General features: G+C 43.8%; 2 protein-coding genes and 1 long non-coding RNA gene across 4 annotated transcripts in view; all 3 read left to right on the top strand.

The window, feature by feature from the left end:
* LOC120920573 (cubilin-like) overlaps positions 1-16,699 on the top strand; it is a 146,071-nt gene that overhangs the window by 79,623 nt on the left and 49,749 nt on the right. The window lies entirely within an intron of this gene.
* LOC120920581 lies at positions 2,166-5,012 on the top strand. Its single transcript, XR_005744742.1, has 3 exons — positions 2,166-2,228; positions 4,027-4,237; positions 4,985-5,012. It is a non-coding gene; the product is annotated as an uncharacterized LOC120920581 (long non-coding RNA).
* LOC120920576 (astacin-like metalloendopeptidase) lies at positions 5,008-16,109 on the top strand. Its single transcript, XM_040332727.1, is given in 8 exon segments — positions 5,008-5,051; positions 13,212-13,346; positions 13,433-13,550; positions 14,028-14,092; positions 14,095-14,202; positions 14,283-14,364; positions 14,463-14,590; positions 15,922-16,109. Coding segments are annotated over 7 exon segments (795 nt in total). The 5' UTR covers positions 5,008-5,051; positions 13,212-13,225; the 3' UTR covers positions 16,095-16,109.

Raw genomic sequence — 16,699 nt, 5'->3', positions numbered from 1 at the left:
CACAGAAATCGAATCCCGAGTAGGACTCGGGAATACCGCCAGGGGGTTAAAAAGGGGGATTAACTTGATTAAAGCAATAATTCTCACTTTCTACAAGACTCTGGTCGGGGCCTCACCTGGAGTAGGGTGTCCAGTTCTGGGGACCAGTCCTCTGGAAGGATGTACTGGAAATGCAGTGAGTACAAAGAAGGGCAACAACGCTAATAAAGGGTCTGGAGGATATTAGTTCTGAAGAAAGGTTACAAGCACTGAACTTATTCTCTCTGGAGAAGAGACGCTTGACAGGGGATATGATTTCAATTTACAAATACCGTACTGGTGACCCCGCAATAGGGATAAAACCTTTTTGCGGAAGGGAGTTTAATAAGACACGTGGCCACTCACTAAAATTAGAAGAAAAGAGGTTTAACCTTAAACTGCGTAGAGGGTTCTTTACTGTGAGAGCGGCAAGGATGTGGATATTCCCTTCCACAGGCGGTGGTTTCTGCAGGGGGCATCAATAGTTTCAAAGAACTATTAGATAAGCACCTGAATGACCGCAACATTAAGGGATATACAATGAAATACTGATATATAATCACACACATAGGATGGACTTCAACCTCACCTACTATGTAACCATGTTTATTTTTTTAATGAAAAAAATAATAGATTTTAATATCACTTTAAGTAATCAAATTTTAATTTAATACAATCAAATTTCAGATTAAAAGAGAAATGATCTCTGTTAGTATACTATGGGTTTTGGCATTTGCAAACATCATGCTCATGGCACTGTAGAGATGAATTATCTCATAGAATGGGTATAACCTTGAATACAAAAATAAATGTAAAATTACATTGCCCAGTCCCAATTTTTTTTAATTTTAGCTGAAAAATCAGTTGATGATGAATGACCTTTTTATGTAATTATAGACAATGTTCAGGAGACCATGACAATCAGTTACAAGCTGGGCAGCTGAACACCAAGATAATAATAAGATAATAATGACCATAGTGTCACACATGAAATAATTATACATTTCTAATTCCCATACACTCTATTTAGGTCATTCTTGAAATTTGGTTTTCCTGTCTCATGATTGGTCAGATCTTCTCTGGTACCTGTATAAAAGGTGATAGAGAAGATGAGTGTCCAAACCAAGCTTCAGAGAGAAGATATTTCACATTACAGTGAAGGAGAATTCTGAACAAGATGAATGAAAAAGTCTTCCTCCTGCTTCTGGGGCTGTGTGACGGGGCTGGTGACCAGTCTACCTCTATCTGCACAAATACAGGTGAGATGATGAGCTGACATGAACAGTACAGGGGACAGGTGGTCAAAACTATATTTAGAAAAGTATAACATCCAATAAGTTACCAATATTAGTTAGTAGTTAAGTGTAACTTTAACCAAAATTATTTCCCCCTTAGATTTGGATAAAGTGGTGGGGGGTTAGGAATCCTCTAGAGTTTAACACTTTCTTATTACTGTTTGGATCCACTGTAGGGAGATTTGACTTTTGTACAGGCCATTGCCACTAGGACAGAAAGTGAGGGGAAATCCAAAATGTTATAAATGTGAACAGAACAGAGAATACGGTAAAATCTTCCAATGATGACTGTTGTGGTAACATTTGTCTAAGAAAGGATGTTACCTCACTTTTGAGAGATTCCCAGTAGGGCGAGGAGGGCTCTGCCGGGTGTAGAAGATTTGCGGGCCAAGACTTGTTATCTCTTATTATTGTATTTCATTTGAAATAGATATTGATACAAAACATTTACTTTTCAGTACAATCTACTTGGAGAGAACAAAGATGGTAAGCTTTTAACATTTTTATTTAAGGAATAATGTTTGCTTTCTTTCTGTTCCCCATCATCTGTTTTGTTTGTTTAGCTTTTTCCCCCCAGTTCATTAGCCTTTTTTTAATAACATTCCTAATCCTAAATCCTAAATCAAAATTGTTTGCACTGCTTCCATTGGCCCTAATTAGCCTAGCCTAAGAGGAACCTGGAACTCCAAAAAGGAGGATGAACTATGTATATACAGTATACACATAAACATAAAATGATGTCATGTACTATTATGAATCTCCTTACTATAATGATTATATCTATATTCTTACAGTGCAGTGGTGGAGGATCCTTCTTTGACTCTCAAGGCAGCTTCACATCTCCGGGATACCCAGGGAACTACAGTCCAAACATGGAATTGTAACTTCACCATCACAGCTCCTGTTGGAAATAAGGTAAAACAAGATGCCTTCAAAATTCTCCCTAATTAGTTGGACTTCCTCATTCTCTAAAAGTGTTGGGTGGTAATTGTGAAGCTGGCTGAGAACTGGTGGTGTGACATTTGTAAGTGGTTTATGAAGATTTACTTGACTTTGCAGCACTGGACTCATTTCTGCCATCCTGATTGAGAGTAACAGGAGCACAGGGGAGAGGAAGGGAGGGGGCTGATCAGTTTCTTGAGTCTATTGTAGACCGGTGAATGAACAAAGAATCAGCCAGTAATGTAGGAGGGGAGCACAGAAGATCTCCCAGCTCTGGATTTTCCTTCCTTGTCCGAAATTGTAGATTGGTGACCATTACACCACCGCAGGGAATAGAAAGGGACTTCCTTTTCCAACAAGATTCCTAAGCATTGCCTTTTATGTGCAGTGTCATTCCTAAAGCGACCTAAAATTCTTAAAACTAAAAATTAATTTTTTTCACATTAGCAATCATTAGATGTGGTGGCTACATCCGTTTTCTTTGGCGTTTCCTCATTTTCACCTGGTAATCTGACCAGTAACACGCCTCCTGTATTAGTGAGACGCTGCTCTGGATGAATGAGAACAAGAGGTACAGCAATCAGCAGCACTGTCTGTTTGGGGGGAGGGGAGTGGTAAATATATTAACAGATTAAAATACACTAACAAGTTGAATCCAAATTTCAGTTCACATTTTGAAATCAGTTACAGTTGTTTTTTTTCCATTGGGATAAAGGTTTTACATGAATAAATTAAGCTGGTCATTTTAAGCATCGCTGTCAGTGTTGAATGATTTGGCTTATCCATGTAAACTGATACATTCTGCACGATAGCTTGTGCTTTTGAAAAACAACAGACTTGCTGGCTGGATCACTAAATGAACATAGAAAAAAGACTACAAAAGAAAAACAAAAGCAGCCATCACATGTAAAAATTGGTAAACTGCAATATAATAAATGTTTGCTCTTGGGTTTAATGTGGCTTTAATGTCAAATATTATTTCAGGTAGACTGTAACATCAATGAATTGTAAGAAACAAAGGGCCAAATCCACAAAAGAGATACGCAGGCGGAACTGCTGTTCAGCCTGCGTATCTCTGTGCCTAACTTTGGAAACGATCCTCAAAAGTATTTTTCCAAAGTTAGGCAGAAGATCTGACATCTGTAAGACACTTACACTGTCAGATCTTAAGATGCAGTACCGCATCCGCCGCTGGGGGCATTTCGAGTCGAAATGCCGCCTTTTAAGCTTTGTGTTTTCTGCGTAAGTTACGATTTGCACGCGTAAAATTAGGGCTGGTTTTACAATGTGTAAAGTTAGTACACCATGTAAAACCAGACCTTTTTTTCGATCGCCGCGATTTTTTTTTAAATTTGAATTTTTTTTCCCGGCGCGTAACTTTTTTTTCACCCGTCGCAACTTTATTGTCCCGTCGCAATCCACAAAGCCTGGCGTAAATTACGTTTGCGCGCTGCACGTCGGGAAAAATGACGTCACACGCATGCGCAGTACGTCCGGCGCCTAATTTAAATGGGAATCGCCCATTTAAACTAGGAACGCCTTACGATGGACGGAGTTAAGTTGCGCTGCCGCAATTTTCCGGGTAAGTGCTTTGAGGATCGGTACTTAACTTCGGAAAATTGCGGCAGTGTAACTTAACTCTGAAAAGTTAAGTTAGGCTGCATGTCTGTGGATTTGGGCCCAAAATACTTACTTAATGCTATATAAAATTGTGTGTTTGTTGTATGAACACAACACTGTCATGTTAGTCATAATTGTATTTCTTTTTCAGATTGCTCTGACCATAAGTGACTTCCATTTAGAGTCTTCCAGTTTCTGTATGTACGACTATCTAACACTCTTCATGGATGGTACAAAAAGGGGTCCATTCTGTGGGGATCGCACCATCCCTGTGCTTTACTCCAAAGGCAACTCTATGGTTCTCGTATTCCACAGTGACCAGTCTACCCAGGCAAAGGGCTTCCAAGTCTCTTACACCTTCTGTGAGTAGCTCAGTTCTATCTGCTTATATCTAATATCAGCAATGGACGTTATAAGATAATAGAGGTCACTTTCTTGCAGTATTTTCCTTTCATAAATTATTTATTATTCACCTGCAATGTGACTTTGAACTTGCAAATACATTTGACTATTCTCAGAGTCACTTCACTAGCACAGTCCTGCTCCCTCATTGTTTCTCTTAGCCCTGCCCTCTTCTGGGAGTGTCCAATTACTGTCTGTGCTGGCCCAGCATCTCTGCCCCTCACCTCCCCCCCCATGAACATTGATTTAGCTGCCGTTGGAGGAGTGAAGAGGAATATTATAAAGTGTCATTTGAGTGAAATCTCTGAGTCTGCTGGGGCTGATGACATCACATCCAAGCAGCAGTTTCGAGCTTTTGTCGGTTTACACAAGGGAGATTTTTTACATTTAATGACATTCCTAAAATATGTTAAATGCACATATAATCGTCTGCATGTTTTTTAGACTTTGGCAACAGGGTATTTTTTAACGTCATCTCCTATTGTTTAGGTGACAGTGTTTATGATAATCATGGTGATTAAGGCAAAGACTTAAAGAATTTCCCAACCAGAAGGTTCACAGATCAGTGATAGCTTTGTGGAGCTACCCTATATTTCCATTAATTTATCATTCAAATTATAAAATGGGTTCAATATTTACACAAAATTAAGTCACTTGAATTTTTTTTATTTCACTAGATGTGCCTAATCAGTATTTTGTATACACAGCCCCAAAGAGTGAAGACTTCCGAAGTGCCACAAGGGATCTTCAGCAAGATTTTGAAAGCTAATAAAGGTAATTATTCTAATCCACAGGATTCTTTACTGCATTATGATGGTGCTAAATCCAGGCAATGGAACAGACAATAACCAATTATATATCAGACAGGAGGCTTCATATCTTGCATTAAACTTTCTTTTTAATGCTCATAGCAGAAATGGTAACAGCTATTCATTTAATACAGAGAAAAAATTCTTCATAGGACTACAATACCCAGCAGCCCCCGGGGGCCCCTCCCCCTGTCATAGTGTCTATAAAGGGGCTGTCTGGATCTCTCCTCCTCTTTCTTTCTGCTCATGGCTAAGATAAGTACCATCCATGTTTCTGTTAATGTCTTTACTGTATTTTATAATAAGCTGTATTTTATAATAATGTAATATGTTTATGTTATAATGACTTCAGCTTAACAACTTTCTGACTGGATTAACGCACTGCGCCGTTTGTCTGGTTCCCCAGCGCTAGAGTTCTCTTTTTCCTTCTCCTGTCAGAAGCCATTTGTCATCCCCTCAGTTTCCTCTCTCTCACCCTCACACCGCACTTCGCGCGCTTTCCCTTGTGGAGGGGCGCGGCCGAGAGACGTTGTTCCTCGGCACGCCTCCCTGCACCTGACATCCTATCAGATCCAACGGCCGTAATCTCGCGAGATTACGGCCGCGTTCGTGAGGCGCGATTCCCTGCATCTCCTTCCACCTCAGAGCAACGGTCGGAAGGAGCAGGAGCGCGCTGGGGACTGGCTGTCTACTTTTCTTTCCCTCCACTGCCGCAGAACCTCAATCAGGACCGCAATCTCGGTCAGGTACCTCGGGCAGACTAGGGGGGGATCCGCTGGGCAATACTTGACCCTGCAACAGCCAAAACAAATTATAATTTTTAAAAGTGTCACTACTTGCCTGTCAGTGATTTATCCCTGACAGGGATTATTGGTACTAACATTCCAAATTTAGATATTATGGCTACCGAGGGCAATGGCTCAGGCCTGGGCAATGAAGTGGTGGATTTGGATGCATCGCATCTGTTATCCACAAATCTTATACAAGAACTCATTACCAAGTCCATTCAGGCGGCCTTGGCAGTTAATACAACAGGCTCTGTCTCAGTGCCATCCACTTCGGGGTGCCCCCCGACTAAAGGCAAAGCTGCCCAAAAACTTAAGCACTTGTCAGTGCATTTCGACTCCCCGGCAGGGGAAGTTTACAATGTGCCCCAAGCAGGATCCAATCCGACCTGCCACACCCCGCACATCCCAGACCACACTCGACCCTTGGGCCCCAAGGAGACAACAAAAGGGCATAGATCCGCCAGGCGGATTAAACCAGACTCATATGACACGTCCGAGGACGAGTCTGAAATGTCTGATGGAGCCGAATCCTCGGATTCACTCACAGACGATGAAGAGGATGCGGGGTTTACGGCGATCCACCATGACGCCAATAATGACTTGCCACAAAACGCCATTGTAGACTCCCAAGGGCAATCATTATTTAATCCGGACGAGATATCTCATCAGCGTTCGGGGGATTGGGCCCCACTCCCCCATGTGGCCCAATATCTGGAATTATGGACCAGACGGTCCTTGGATAGGGTCAACCGCAACAAGCTGCGGTCAGAATGTCCCAGACCACATGTGGCAAACAAAGTGGCTATCACCCCTGAGATAGACCCGGTTCTGCTCAAATATTTGACGAGATCCGGGAAATATGCAAAGAAAGGGATTGAAAGGTCCTTCAAGGTTATCCAGGATCGCATACTGGATATCCTTGGCCCCCTCACGAAAATACTAAATTTGGCAGAACAGGCGGCCTCATCAGCCCAACCTGTTGACCTCACACAACTCAGGGGCTGGGCCCAGCGCGCTATATGCCTGCTGGGCACAGCTAATACAACTTGCTCAGTGGAGCGCCGCCGCTCCATTCTGATGAAGCTGGACCCTCAACTCAGCCATCTGGCCGAGAATGAACCGGGACCATCGGCAGGAGGCCTTCTCTTCGGAGACGACCTCATTAAAAATATAAATAAATTTGTAAGTCTCTTTTCAAGCCTGGACAAGGCACAGTCATCACTGAGAAAGTCCCAACCCGGCCGGGTTTTTGGGAAGGCCGGTAGAGGCAGAGGGCGATCTACCGGCCGCTCTGTTCAATACAGGCCCTACTCGAGACCTGCCATCCAGCAGTACACTCCTGCTCCACAGCCGTACGCCATGCCGATGGCTCAACCCGCACCCTTTTTCCCCCCACGGGGACGTCCCTGGAGAGGACGCGGAGGACGTGGATTTCCAAGGTCTAGGCCACCGACCGGTGAGTTTTATTCCATCTTCAATTCCACATACACGGGTGGGGGGCAGACTGATGTATTTTTTCCATGCCTGGTCAAAAATTTCGACGGATTCTTGGATCCTATCGACGGTAACGGGTTATCGGATAGAATTCCTATCCCTACCGACCCTCAATGTAATACCCCCCCCTATCCATTTTTCGGCCCAAAACATGGAACTGATCGACAAGGAACTCAAAGAGCTCCTGGCCAAGGGAGCGGTCCAGGAAGTAGACCCCCTCTCCCCCGGTTTCATCAGCAACATCTTCCTGGTGAAGAAGAAAGACGGCGGCCATCGCCCTGTCATAAACCTGAGAGACCTCAACCAGCATGTGGCATACCGCCATTTCAAGATGGAGGGTATCCACCTGTTACGCGACCTCCTATGGCCAGGAGACTGGTTGATAAAAATAGATTTAAAAGACGCGTACCTCACGGTTCCTATGCACAACGAATCTCAGTCATTCCTAAAATTTCTGTGGCAGGACCGAATGTGGCAGTTCACCTGCCTCCCATTCGGCTTGTCATCAGCCCCTTGGTGCTTCACCAAACTCCTCAAGCCGGTAATTGCCGCCCTGAGGAGCAGGGGGGTACGCCTAATTATATACCTGGACGACATGCTGATCATGGCACGATCCAGAACATTAGCCTCTCTACACAGCCAATGGGCGGTATCCTTGTTGAGGGAACTCGGCTTCCTCATCAACTACAAGAAATCAGTCCTGGAACCCTCTCAAGAGATGGAGTTCCTAGGGTTTCTTGTGGATACCAACAAGGCTCTCCTTCTGTTACCGAAAGCGAAACTGGCTCTGATTCGCAAGGAAATCAGGGCCACATTACGCAAGGGTCAGGTCTCCCTTTGTTTGCTGGCTCGCATAGTAGGCCTATTATCGGCCTCTATCCAAGCCATCTTCCCAGCTCCTTTACACTATCGCGCCTTACAGAGACTAAAAACGCTCCACTTACGACAAGGGCTACGTTACGCGGACAAGGTCCCGTTAAGCCCGGACGCTATAGAGGAATTACAATGGTGGCTTCGCCACGCCATCCAGTGGAACGGCAGGACAATTTTCAACTCCTACCCGGAGGTGATCATAGAGTCAGACGCGAGTCGCCAGGGTTGGGGTGCCCGGTGCGGTCAAATCACCACCGGTGGGAAATGGTCCGTGGAGGAAACACACCTCCACATCAATGCCTTGGAACTTTTGGCTGCATACTTCGCGGTCAAAAGTTTCCTCCCTCATACCTCCAACAAATGTGTACTCCTACGCATGGACAATATTGCAGCAGTGCAATACGTCAATCGCTTAGGAGGCACGAAATCCAAGATCCTGGCGGATATCGCATCCGACTTTTGGCAGTTCTGCCTCTCCATCAATACCACCCCTATGGCGGAATACCTGCCAGGGATTTCCAACACCGTTGCAGACTGGAACTCACGCTACCTTACGGATTCCAGCGACTGGACGCTGGATCGTTCGGTGTTCTTGACGCTGCAAACTCTGTGGGGTCCTCTGCATACAGACCTGTTTGCCTCTCGCCTCAACCGGCAATTACCCCGCTTTTACAGTTGGAGGCCGGACCCAGAGGCATTGGCAGTGGATGCATTCCGACAATTTTGGGCGCGGGGGACACACTATGCGTTCCCCCCGTTCAACATGCTCACCAGGACGCTCCTTCAGGTGGCGACCCAGGTGGCGACGGTTGTGTTGATCACACCCTGGTGGCCGACACAACCGTGGTTCCCCTCTTCTCCTGGGAATGGCGATCGACTTTCCCCGTCTACTCCCATTCTCACCTCATCTCCTATCGAACGCGACCCTGGGCTGTCATCCTCTGTTGAGAGATGGCAACCTCCCCCTGTTAGCGTGGTTGATCTCAGGCTCGGAGTCTCTGAGAACGCGTTTTCACAATCGGCTAGAGACCTCCTCGCCTTGGCCTGGGCCCCAGGGACTCGGTCGGCATACAGATCGGCCTGGACCCTGTGGGTTCGCTGGTGTGATCAACGGCAAATTGATGCCGTTCATGCACCTGTACCAGACGTAGTGAACTATTTAGCTGACACGTACGAGGCGGGCAAGTCTTATAGCTCTCTGAATGTATACAGGTCTGCCATCTCGGCCTATCATTGTCCGGTGGAAGCGGCACCGGTGGGTAAACACCCACTGATCTGCAGACTACTACGGGGGTAAAATATCGCCCCCCCCGACCTAGATATCATTCCACATGGGATGTCTCCCAGGTGTTACGGCTCTTCACTTCTTGGGGGAAAATGATATCCTCTCGTTGAAGAACCTTTCTATCAAGCTTTCTACCCTTTTATGCCTTATATCCATAAAACGGGTTTCAGATGTTAGGGCATTAGACATCTCCCGGCGTCATTTTTCACCGGAGGGTGTACGGTTCTCTGTGGTTCGCCGTACGAAAACAGGATCCATACAGTGTTCTACCCCTTTTTTCCTGACCATCCACACATATGTGTGGTTCGGTGTTTGCAGCACTATGAAGCTCGGACGGCGACCCTAAGGTCAACAAACCAGAGTCAATTACTGGTTTCCTATGTGAAGCCGCATCTCCCAGTTTCCACGGCTTCATTGGCCAGGTGGGGAGATCGGCCATGGAAATGGCCGGGATCGACACCTCGCTTTTCGGAGCTCATTCCACCAGGGGCGCTATGGCTACCAAAGTAGTCACCTCGGGGGGTTCCCTCGCGGACCTTCTACTGGCGGCGGACTGGTCGTCGGAAACGACTTTCAGACAGTATTACTTCCGACCCTCTAACCATGTCTCCTCCTCAATACTCTAATATATATATTGCATGTACTGTATTAGGTGGTTAGCTTTAAACATGCAAGATATGAAGCCTCCTGTCTGATATATAATTCGGGATTTTCCTAGTAAACATGACGGAAAATCTGAGTTATATGAGGACAGGAGGCGATTATCTTCCCACCCTACCCACCCCATCATGATATGTTTTATCTTTCAGGTTACTGATGGGTGGAGTCTACGCCTACGCGGACGTTGAGAAGCAATCCGGAGTTCCCGTATGACGATTCTCTGTTTTTTGTTCCAGTTGAACACTGTTCAGATCGCATAACCAACACCCAGGTGATGTTTGTTGCTACGGCCCGTTTGGCCCTGTTCTCACCATCGACGGAAGTTTTCCTCGATACAGCGGGAAGAGATCCTCAAGGATAGACCTACGTGATGTTCCGTGATTATCCAGGATCGCATAAAGAAAGAGGAGGAGGAGATCCAGACAGCCCCTTATATAGACACTATGACAGGGGGGAGGGGCCCCCGGGGGCTGCTGGGTATTGTAGTCCTATGAAGAATTTTTTCTCTGTATTAAATGAATAGCTGTTACCATTTCTGCTATGAGCATTAAAAAGAAAGTTTAATGCAAGATAATCGCCTCCTGTCCTCATATAACTCAGATTTTCCGTCATGTTTACTAGGAAAATCCCGAATTATAATGCATAAAGTTATGAGTGTCAGGATCCTTTAAATCATGCACTGATGGACTAAACAATAGGGTGTGAGGAGAAATATGGCGTTATTGTCTTGGGGTACAAGATCTTTGAATGAGTCTTTAAAAATCACTATTTAATTTCTAAAAAGACTGATGGGTTATTTTTATTCACTTCTACCATTGCAGTGAAACTTGTGAGATAGAGAGGTTGATGTATTAAAGGCAAATAGACTGTTCACTTTCCAAACTTTGGAAATTGCACTTTGTTTGGGAATTTAGTAGAATATCGCAAGCAATAACTCTAGTAAAACTGTGTATTCTTCTGTTGTAATTTCTAGTTCTAAATCTACAATTAAAGCTGAACTCCAGGTAGATAAAAAAATATATAATTATTGCAGCTCTGTATTCCTTACTATATCTTAATTGTACTCTTTTAACCCCTTCCCGACCGCCGCATGTACATATACGTCGGCAGAATGGCACGTACAGGCACATTGGCGTACCTGTACGTGCCTGCCTAGACGTGGGTGGGGGGTCCGATCGGGACCCCCCCCGCGACTTGCGGCGGTCGGGTCCCCTCGGGGAGCGATCCGGGACGACGGCGCGGCTATTTGTTTATAGCCGCTCCGTCGCGATCGCTCCCCGGAGCTGAAGAACGGGGAGAGCCGTATGTAAACACGGCTTCCCCGTGCTTCACTATGGCGCTGCATCGATCGAGTGATCCCTTTATAGGGGAGACTCGATCGATGACGTCATTCCTACAGCCACACCCCCCTACAGTTGTAAACACACACTAAGGCAGTGTTTCTCAATTCCAGTCCTCAGGCCCCCCCCCCCCAACAGGTCAGGTTTTCAGGATTTCCCTCAGATGAAAAGGCTGTGGTGATTACTAAGGCAGTGAAACTGATCAAATCACCTGTGCAAAATAATGGAAATATTGAAAACCTGACCTGTTGGGGGGGCCTGAGGACTGGAATTGAGAAACACTGCACTAAGGGAACACTAACTCCTACAGCGCCCCCTGTGGTTAACTCCCTAACTGCAACTGTCATTTTCACAGTAAACAATGCAATTTAAATGCATTTTTTGCTGTGAAAATGACAATGGTCCCAAAAATGTGTCAAAATTGTCCGAAGTGTCCGCCATAATGTCGCAGTCACGAAAAAAATCGCTGATCGCCGCCATTAGTAGTAAAAATTTTTTTTTTATAAAAATGCAATAAAACTATCCCCTATTTTGTAAACGCTATAAATTTTGCGCAAACCAATCGATAAACACTTATTGCGATTTTTTTTACCAAAAATAGGTAGAAGAATACGTATCGGCCTAAACTGAGGAAAAAAAAATGTATATATGTTTTTGGGGGATATTTATTATAGCAAAAAGTAAAAAATATTGCATTTTTTTCAAAATTGTCGCTCTATTTTGTTTTATAGCGCAAAAAATAAAAACCGCAGAGGTGATCAAATACCACCAAAAGAAAGCTCTATTTGTGGGGAAAAAAAGACGCCAATTTTGTTTGGGAGCCACGTCGCACGACCGCGCAATTGTCTGTTAAAGCGACGCAGTCCCGAACTGTAAAAACACCTTGGGTCTTTAGGCAGCATTATGGTCCGGGGCTTAAGTGGTTAAATACAAGTGATGTAAGTACCTTCATTGTAGAGATCAGACTAGAGGTGGGAGAAGAAGCACAAGGAGTATGTTAGCTGTACTGTAGTGAGTGCTCCATTGTAGTAGGAGGAAGAGCAGAGTGACAGAGACATGAGACTATCATACCTGTAAGTGTTACTTCACTGCAGCAGAGCAAAATCAGGTCTCCTCCCCTGCCAAACAGGGCTGTGTGGAATCAGGTGCTTACAGATTAGCTAGTTAGTTTGTTTTGGTTGCCCAGTGGGAAGGGGTTCAGCTAAGCTTAGCATCTTCCCGGGCATTTCTAAGTTCTGCCCCCCATAGTAGGACGGCTCTACTCGGGGGCTTGCTTTCTGCTGTGTCCTGCATGGGAAGATTCAAGAGTCCAACTTCACTGCAGCAGAGCAAAATCAGGTCTCCTCCCCTGCCAAACAGGGCTGTGCTGGGTCACAGAACTGAGTAAAGCTGGGAATTTGGACTGCATGAAATATCTAACATGTTTCTCCAGATGCACAGATTCCAACTGTGCCTATTCTATTCGGTTTTATACCCCAACACTGTACTATACTGCATCATGATTAGATGCAGCCGCTGTTAGTTCTAAAACTTTCTGTTTGGATCCATCCATTTTTCAATCAAAAGATGTCAGTGAGAGGGGAATGAGAGACACCCACATAGCAAAGTTCAGCCAGTTCACAGTGTATGAGCAGCTTAAATGCAATGCATTTTAGTGTATTAACTATAATTTTCTGTATTTTCAGATAGCAAAACACCCATGTATGGAGGCGATGTGCTGGTACAGAATGAGCGCAGTGCCATGAACTGTCCTTCTTGCCTTTGGCCTAAAAGTGATAGTGGTAGTGTTCTTGTTCCCTACACCATAGATTCCAGCTACAGTGAGTTCCCTCTATTTTCTCTTGCATTGAAGTATTTATTGCTATTTGTTATTTGTAGAAACCCAACCTTCTATCTCTGTTTCCAGGTGCCAGTGACCTGAACAGTATTGTGCTCGCCATGGCCGAGTTTGAAACATTGACTTGTGTGAGGTTTGTGCCTCTTACAACAGAAGATGATTACATCAACATCACTCCTGGTGATGGGTAAGGTTGTCTATTGTTTATCATAGTTTTCACAGTAGGGAGCATCTAAAACATAAACACCTTAGACTTTACGGCACCTATTTGTGCATGATGGATTCTCTTTTGAATTTCCTCCAAAAAAAATGAAAATACATGTGACAGTCACAAGCCAACAACAAGGTGCTTCTTGGTTGTCTAATTTTTTTTGTGTACCTAGCAGAAATAGCACAGGGACATAAGATATTTATCCTGGCGCTGCTAACATTCAGTATATAGTAGAAAAATGGAAGTGACCTAGAGGGAGTGGGGCTTAGTGTCAACAGACTCAATGGATTCCACTTAAAATTTTACAATGAAAATAAAACCAGCACAAACAGATATTGATTGTTTTCTTTCTGTAGTTCAGATTCAATCATTGTTTCTATTAAAACTATTGTCTTAGGCTCCCACATGGTATTAAAGCATAACTCCTTTGAACTGTATATCTACAATTTCTAGCTGTTACTCATATCTTGGAAGAACTGGTGGAAGCCAGACAGTTTCATTGGGTGGAGGCTGCATCTACAGGGGATTATACAACATGAACTAGAACATGCCCTGGGCTTCTACCATGAGCATGTAAGAAGTGACCGTGACAATTATGTTGACATCAATTTCCAGTATATCCCTAAAGGTACTGCAGACATTTACACAAAGCAAATTCAGTCGTGTTTTCAAAGAAGAGACATTACCACTGCTTTTTTGTTGTTACAGGAAAATTGGGTAATTTTGCTAAAGCGGACACCAATAACCTGGGCAGTCCATATGATTACAGTTCAGTGATGCATTATGATGCGTAAGTCATGGCTTTTGTGTTAGCTGGTGAATTACCGATAAACTATAGAATATTTTAATGGTAATATGTCGATTTTTTCTCTATTCAACATTTTCCAGCTATGCATTCACCAACACTTCAAACAAACCCACAATCGTCCCCAAGCCTGACCCCAATGTGCCTATTGGGCAGACAATTGGACTGAGCGTCTTGGATGTCACTAAAATTAACCGACTTTATCAATGCAGTAAGTTTCTGTACATTCCAATTTCATGGGTTAAAAACATTAGAAATTATACTTTTTTATGATTGCATTTTAAGTGAATTTTTACAGTTTTGAAAAATTTTGACAAAAAACCCCCACAAAGGGCCAGATTCAGAGAGAGAGATACGACGGTGTATCTCCTGATACGCCGTCGTATCTGTGTCTTACACTGGTCGTATTTATGCGCCTGATTCATAGAATCAGTTACGCATAGATATGACTAAGATCCGACAGGTGTAACTGTGTTACACCGTCGGATCTTATCTGCAATTTAAAAATGGCGCGGGGGGCGTTCCCGCTGATTTACGATGAGAAATATGTAAATCAGCGAGATACGCCAATTCACGAAAGTACGCGGACCCGACGCAGTGTTGTTACGACGTTTCCGTAGCGGCTTTCCCGGCGTATACTTACCCCTGCTTCTACGAGGCGCAGCCAATGTTAAGTATAGCCGTCGTTCCCGCATCGATTTTGAATTTTTTTACATCGTTTGCGTAAGTCGTTCTGGAATATGGATGGACGTCGTTTACGTAAGCGTCGAAACCACTGACGTCCTAGCAACGTCAGTGGGAGCAATGCACGCCGGGAAAATTCACGGACTGCGCATGCTCATTTAAATCGGCGCAGGGACGCCTGATTTGAATAGTACACTCCCCCTAGCCGCGGAATTTGAATTCCGCCGGGGGATTTACGATCCGCCGCCGCAAGAATGGAGGTAAGTGGTTTGTGAATTACCCACTTGCCTCTCAAACTTGCGGCAGCGTATCTTAAATCACATAGATCACGCAGATCTGCTGAGCTGCTGATCTATGTGAATCTAGCCCAAAATGTGCACTTTTGTGTCTGGCCCCTACTATGGGTGTACACAATAAATAATGTACACATATGTGGTATCCCTATGCATCTCAAATTCAATTTGGGTTATTTATTTATTGTCATTTAAGAACGATATAGCTAGATTAAAAAAAAATTATATTGCTTACAATTTGGCCAGTTTTCATTGAAAAAAAGTTAAATATCAGGAAATGTAGTTTTTACCATGAAATGAAGGCTCAATTTGCCCTGAACAAACAAAGTATAATACACAAGATGTGACACGGCATTGAGGCAATAAGGATCTTTTATCTTCGATGTAAAGGGGTTAAACTCAAGGTTCATTTGATTTTAAGTTCAAAATTCCAGCAGTTTTAATCTAATAGAAGGTTAATACCCCTTCCCCTGTTTCCGACCAATATATTATTAATATTATTATTATTATCAGTCTATCCTCCAATAACTAAATATAATTTATATGTCTATTTCTCCCTTCTCAGGTGTCTGTGCGACTTTGCTTAATAATAAGACAGGAATTTTGACTTCTGACAACTATCCCTCTGCTTATCCTAATAATGGTGACTGCGTTTGGTTGATCAGAGTTCCATCAGGGAAGGTGAGGAGACAGAAATGTAGAGATGCAAAATGTGACCCTAAATGTCTAGCAACCTAGCTGTGAAAATGAACTGCCATCTGAAGATTGTTTTGTACACCACCTACATTTTACATTCATAAAAATAGAGACTTGACTAGTTTAGAGCCACGCAATAGGTCCAAATACTCCCTACCTGAACATCACACTTTTGTACCTTTGTACATTGAAGTGGAGCCATTGCGGTGGTTTGACTTTATGGCTGAGACAGGGGTATAGAGAAGGTTGTTTAAGATGTAAATGCCTCTAAACCTCATACTCTGCTTCAACCACCAATTGCTCCATATGTTGGAATAATACTTCCCTTCATTATGGCCCACTTCATTGCTGGAAGCAAATGTGCCAGATTTATTTTACCCCACATCTGATGGTGAGGTCATTGTAGGAATGGGGGTTTAGCAGGAACAAAGGGGGTTTTGGATTAATTTGTGGCTCTGGTTCTTACAAGTATGTTACCAATAGTAACAGTATTGCAATATCCACAGTCCCAGGTTTCTTTGACTTAACTCAATATAGCATAAAACGAAAGACTTCTGTTAAAAAAATTCTTCCCCCCCCCCCCAAATGTGTCTTTTTTAACTTATTTGTTTCCCTAAACAAACCACAAGCAACAAATAATCAGAGGG

The sequence above is a fragment of the Rana temporaria genome, chromosome 13 (genome assembly GCF_905171775.1).
Source record: "Rana temporaria chromosome 13, aRanTem1.1, whole genome shotgun sequence".
Taxonomy (NCBI): Eukaryota; Metazoa; Chordata; class Amphibia; order Anura; family Ranidae; genus Rana; species Rana temporaria.
Note: the sequence above shows the minus strand (reverse complement) of the source record. Positions and strands in the feature narration are given on the sequence as shown.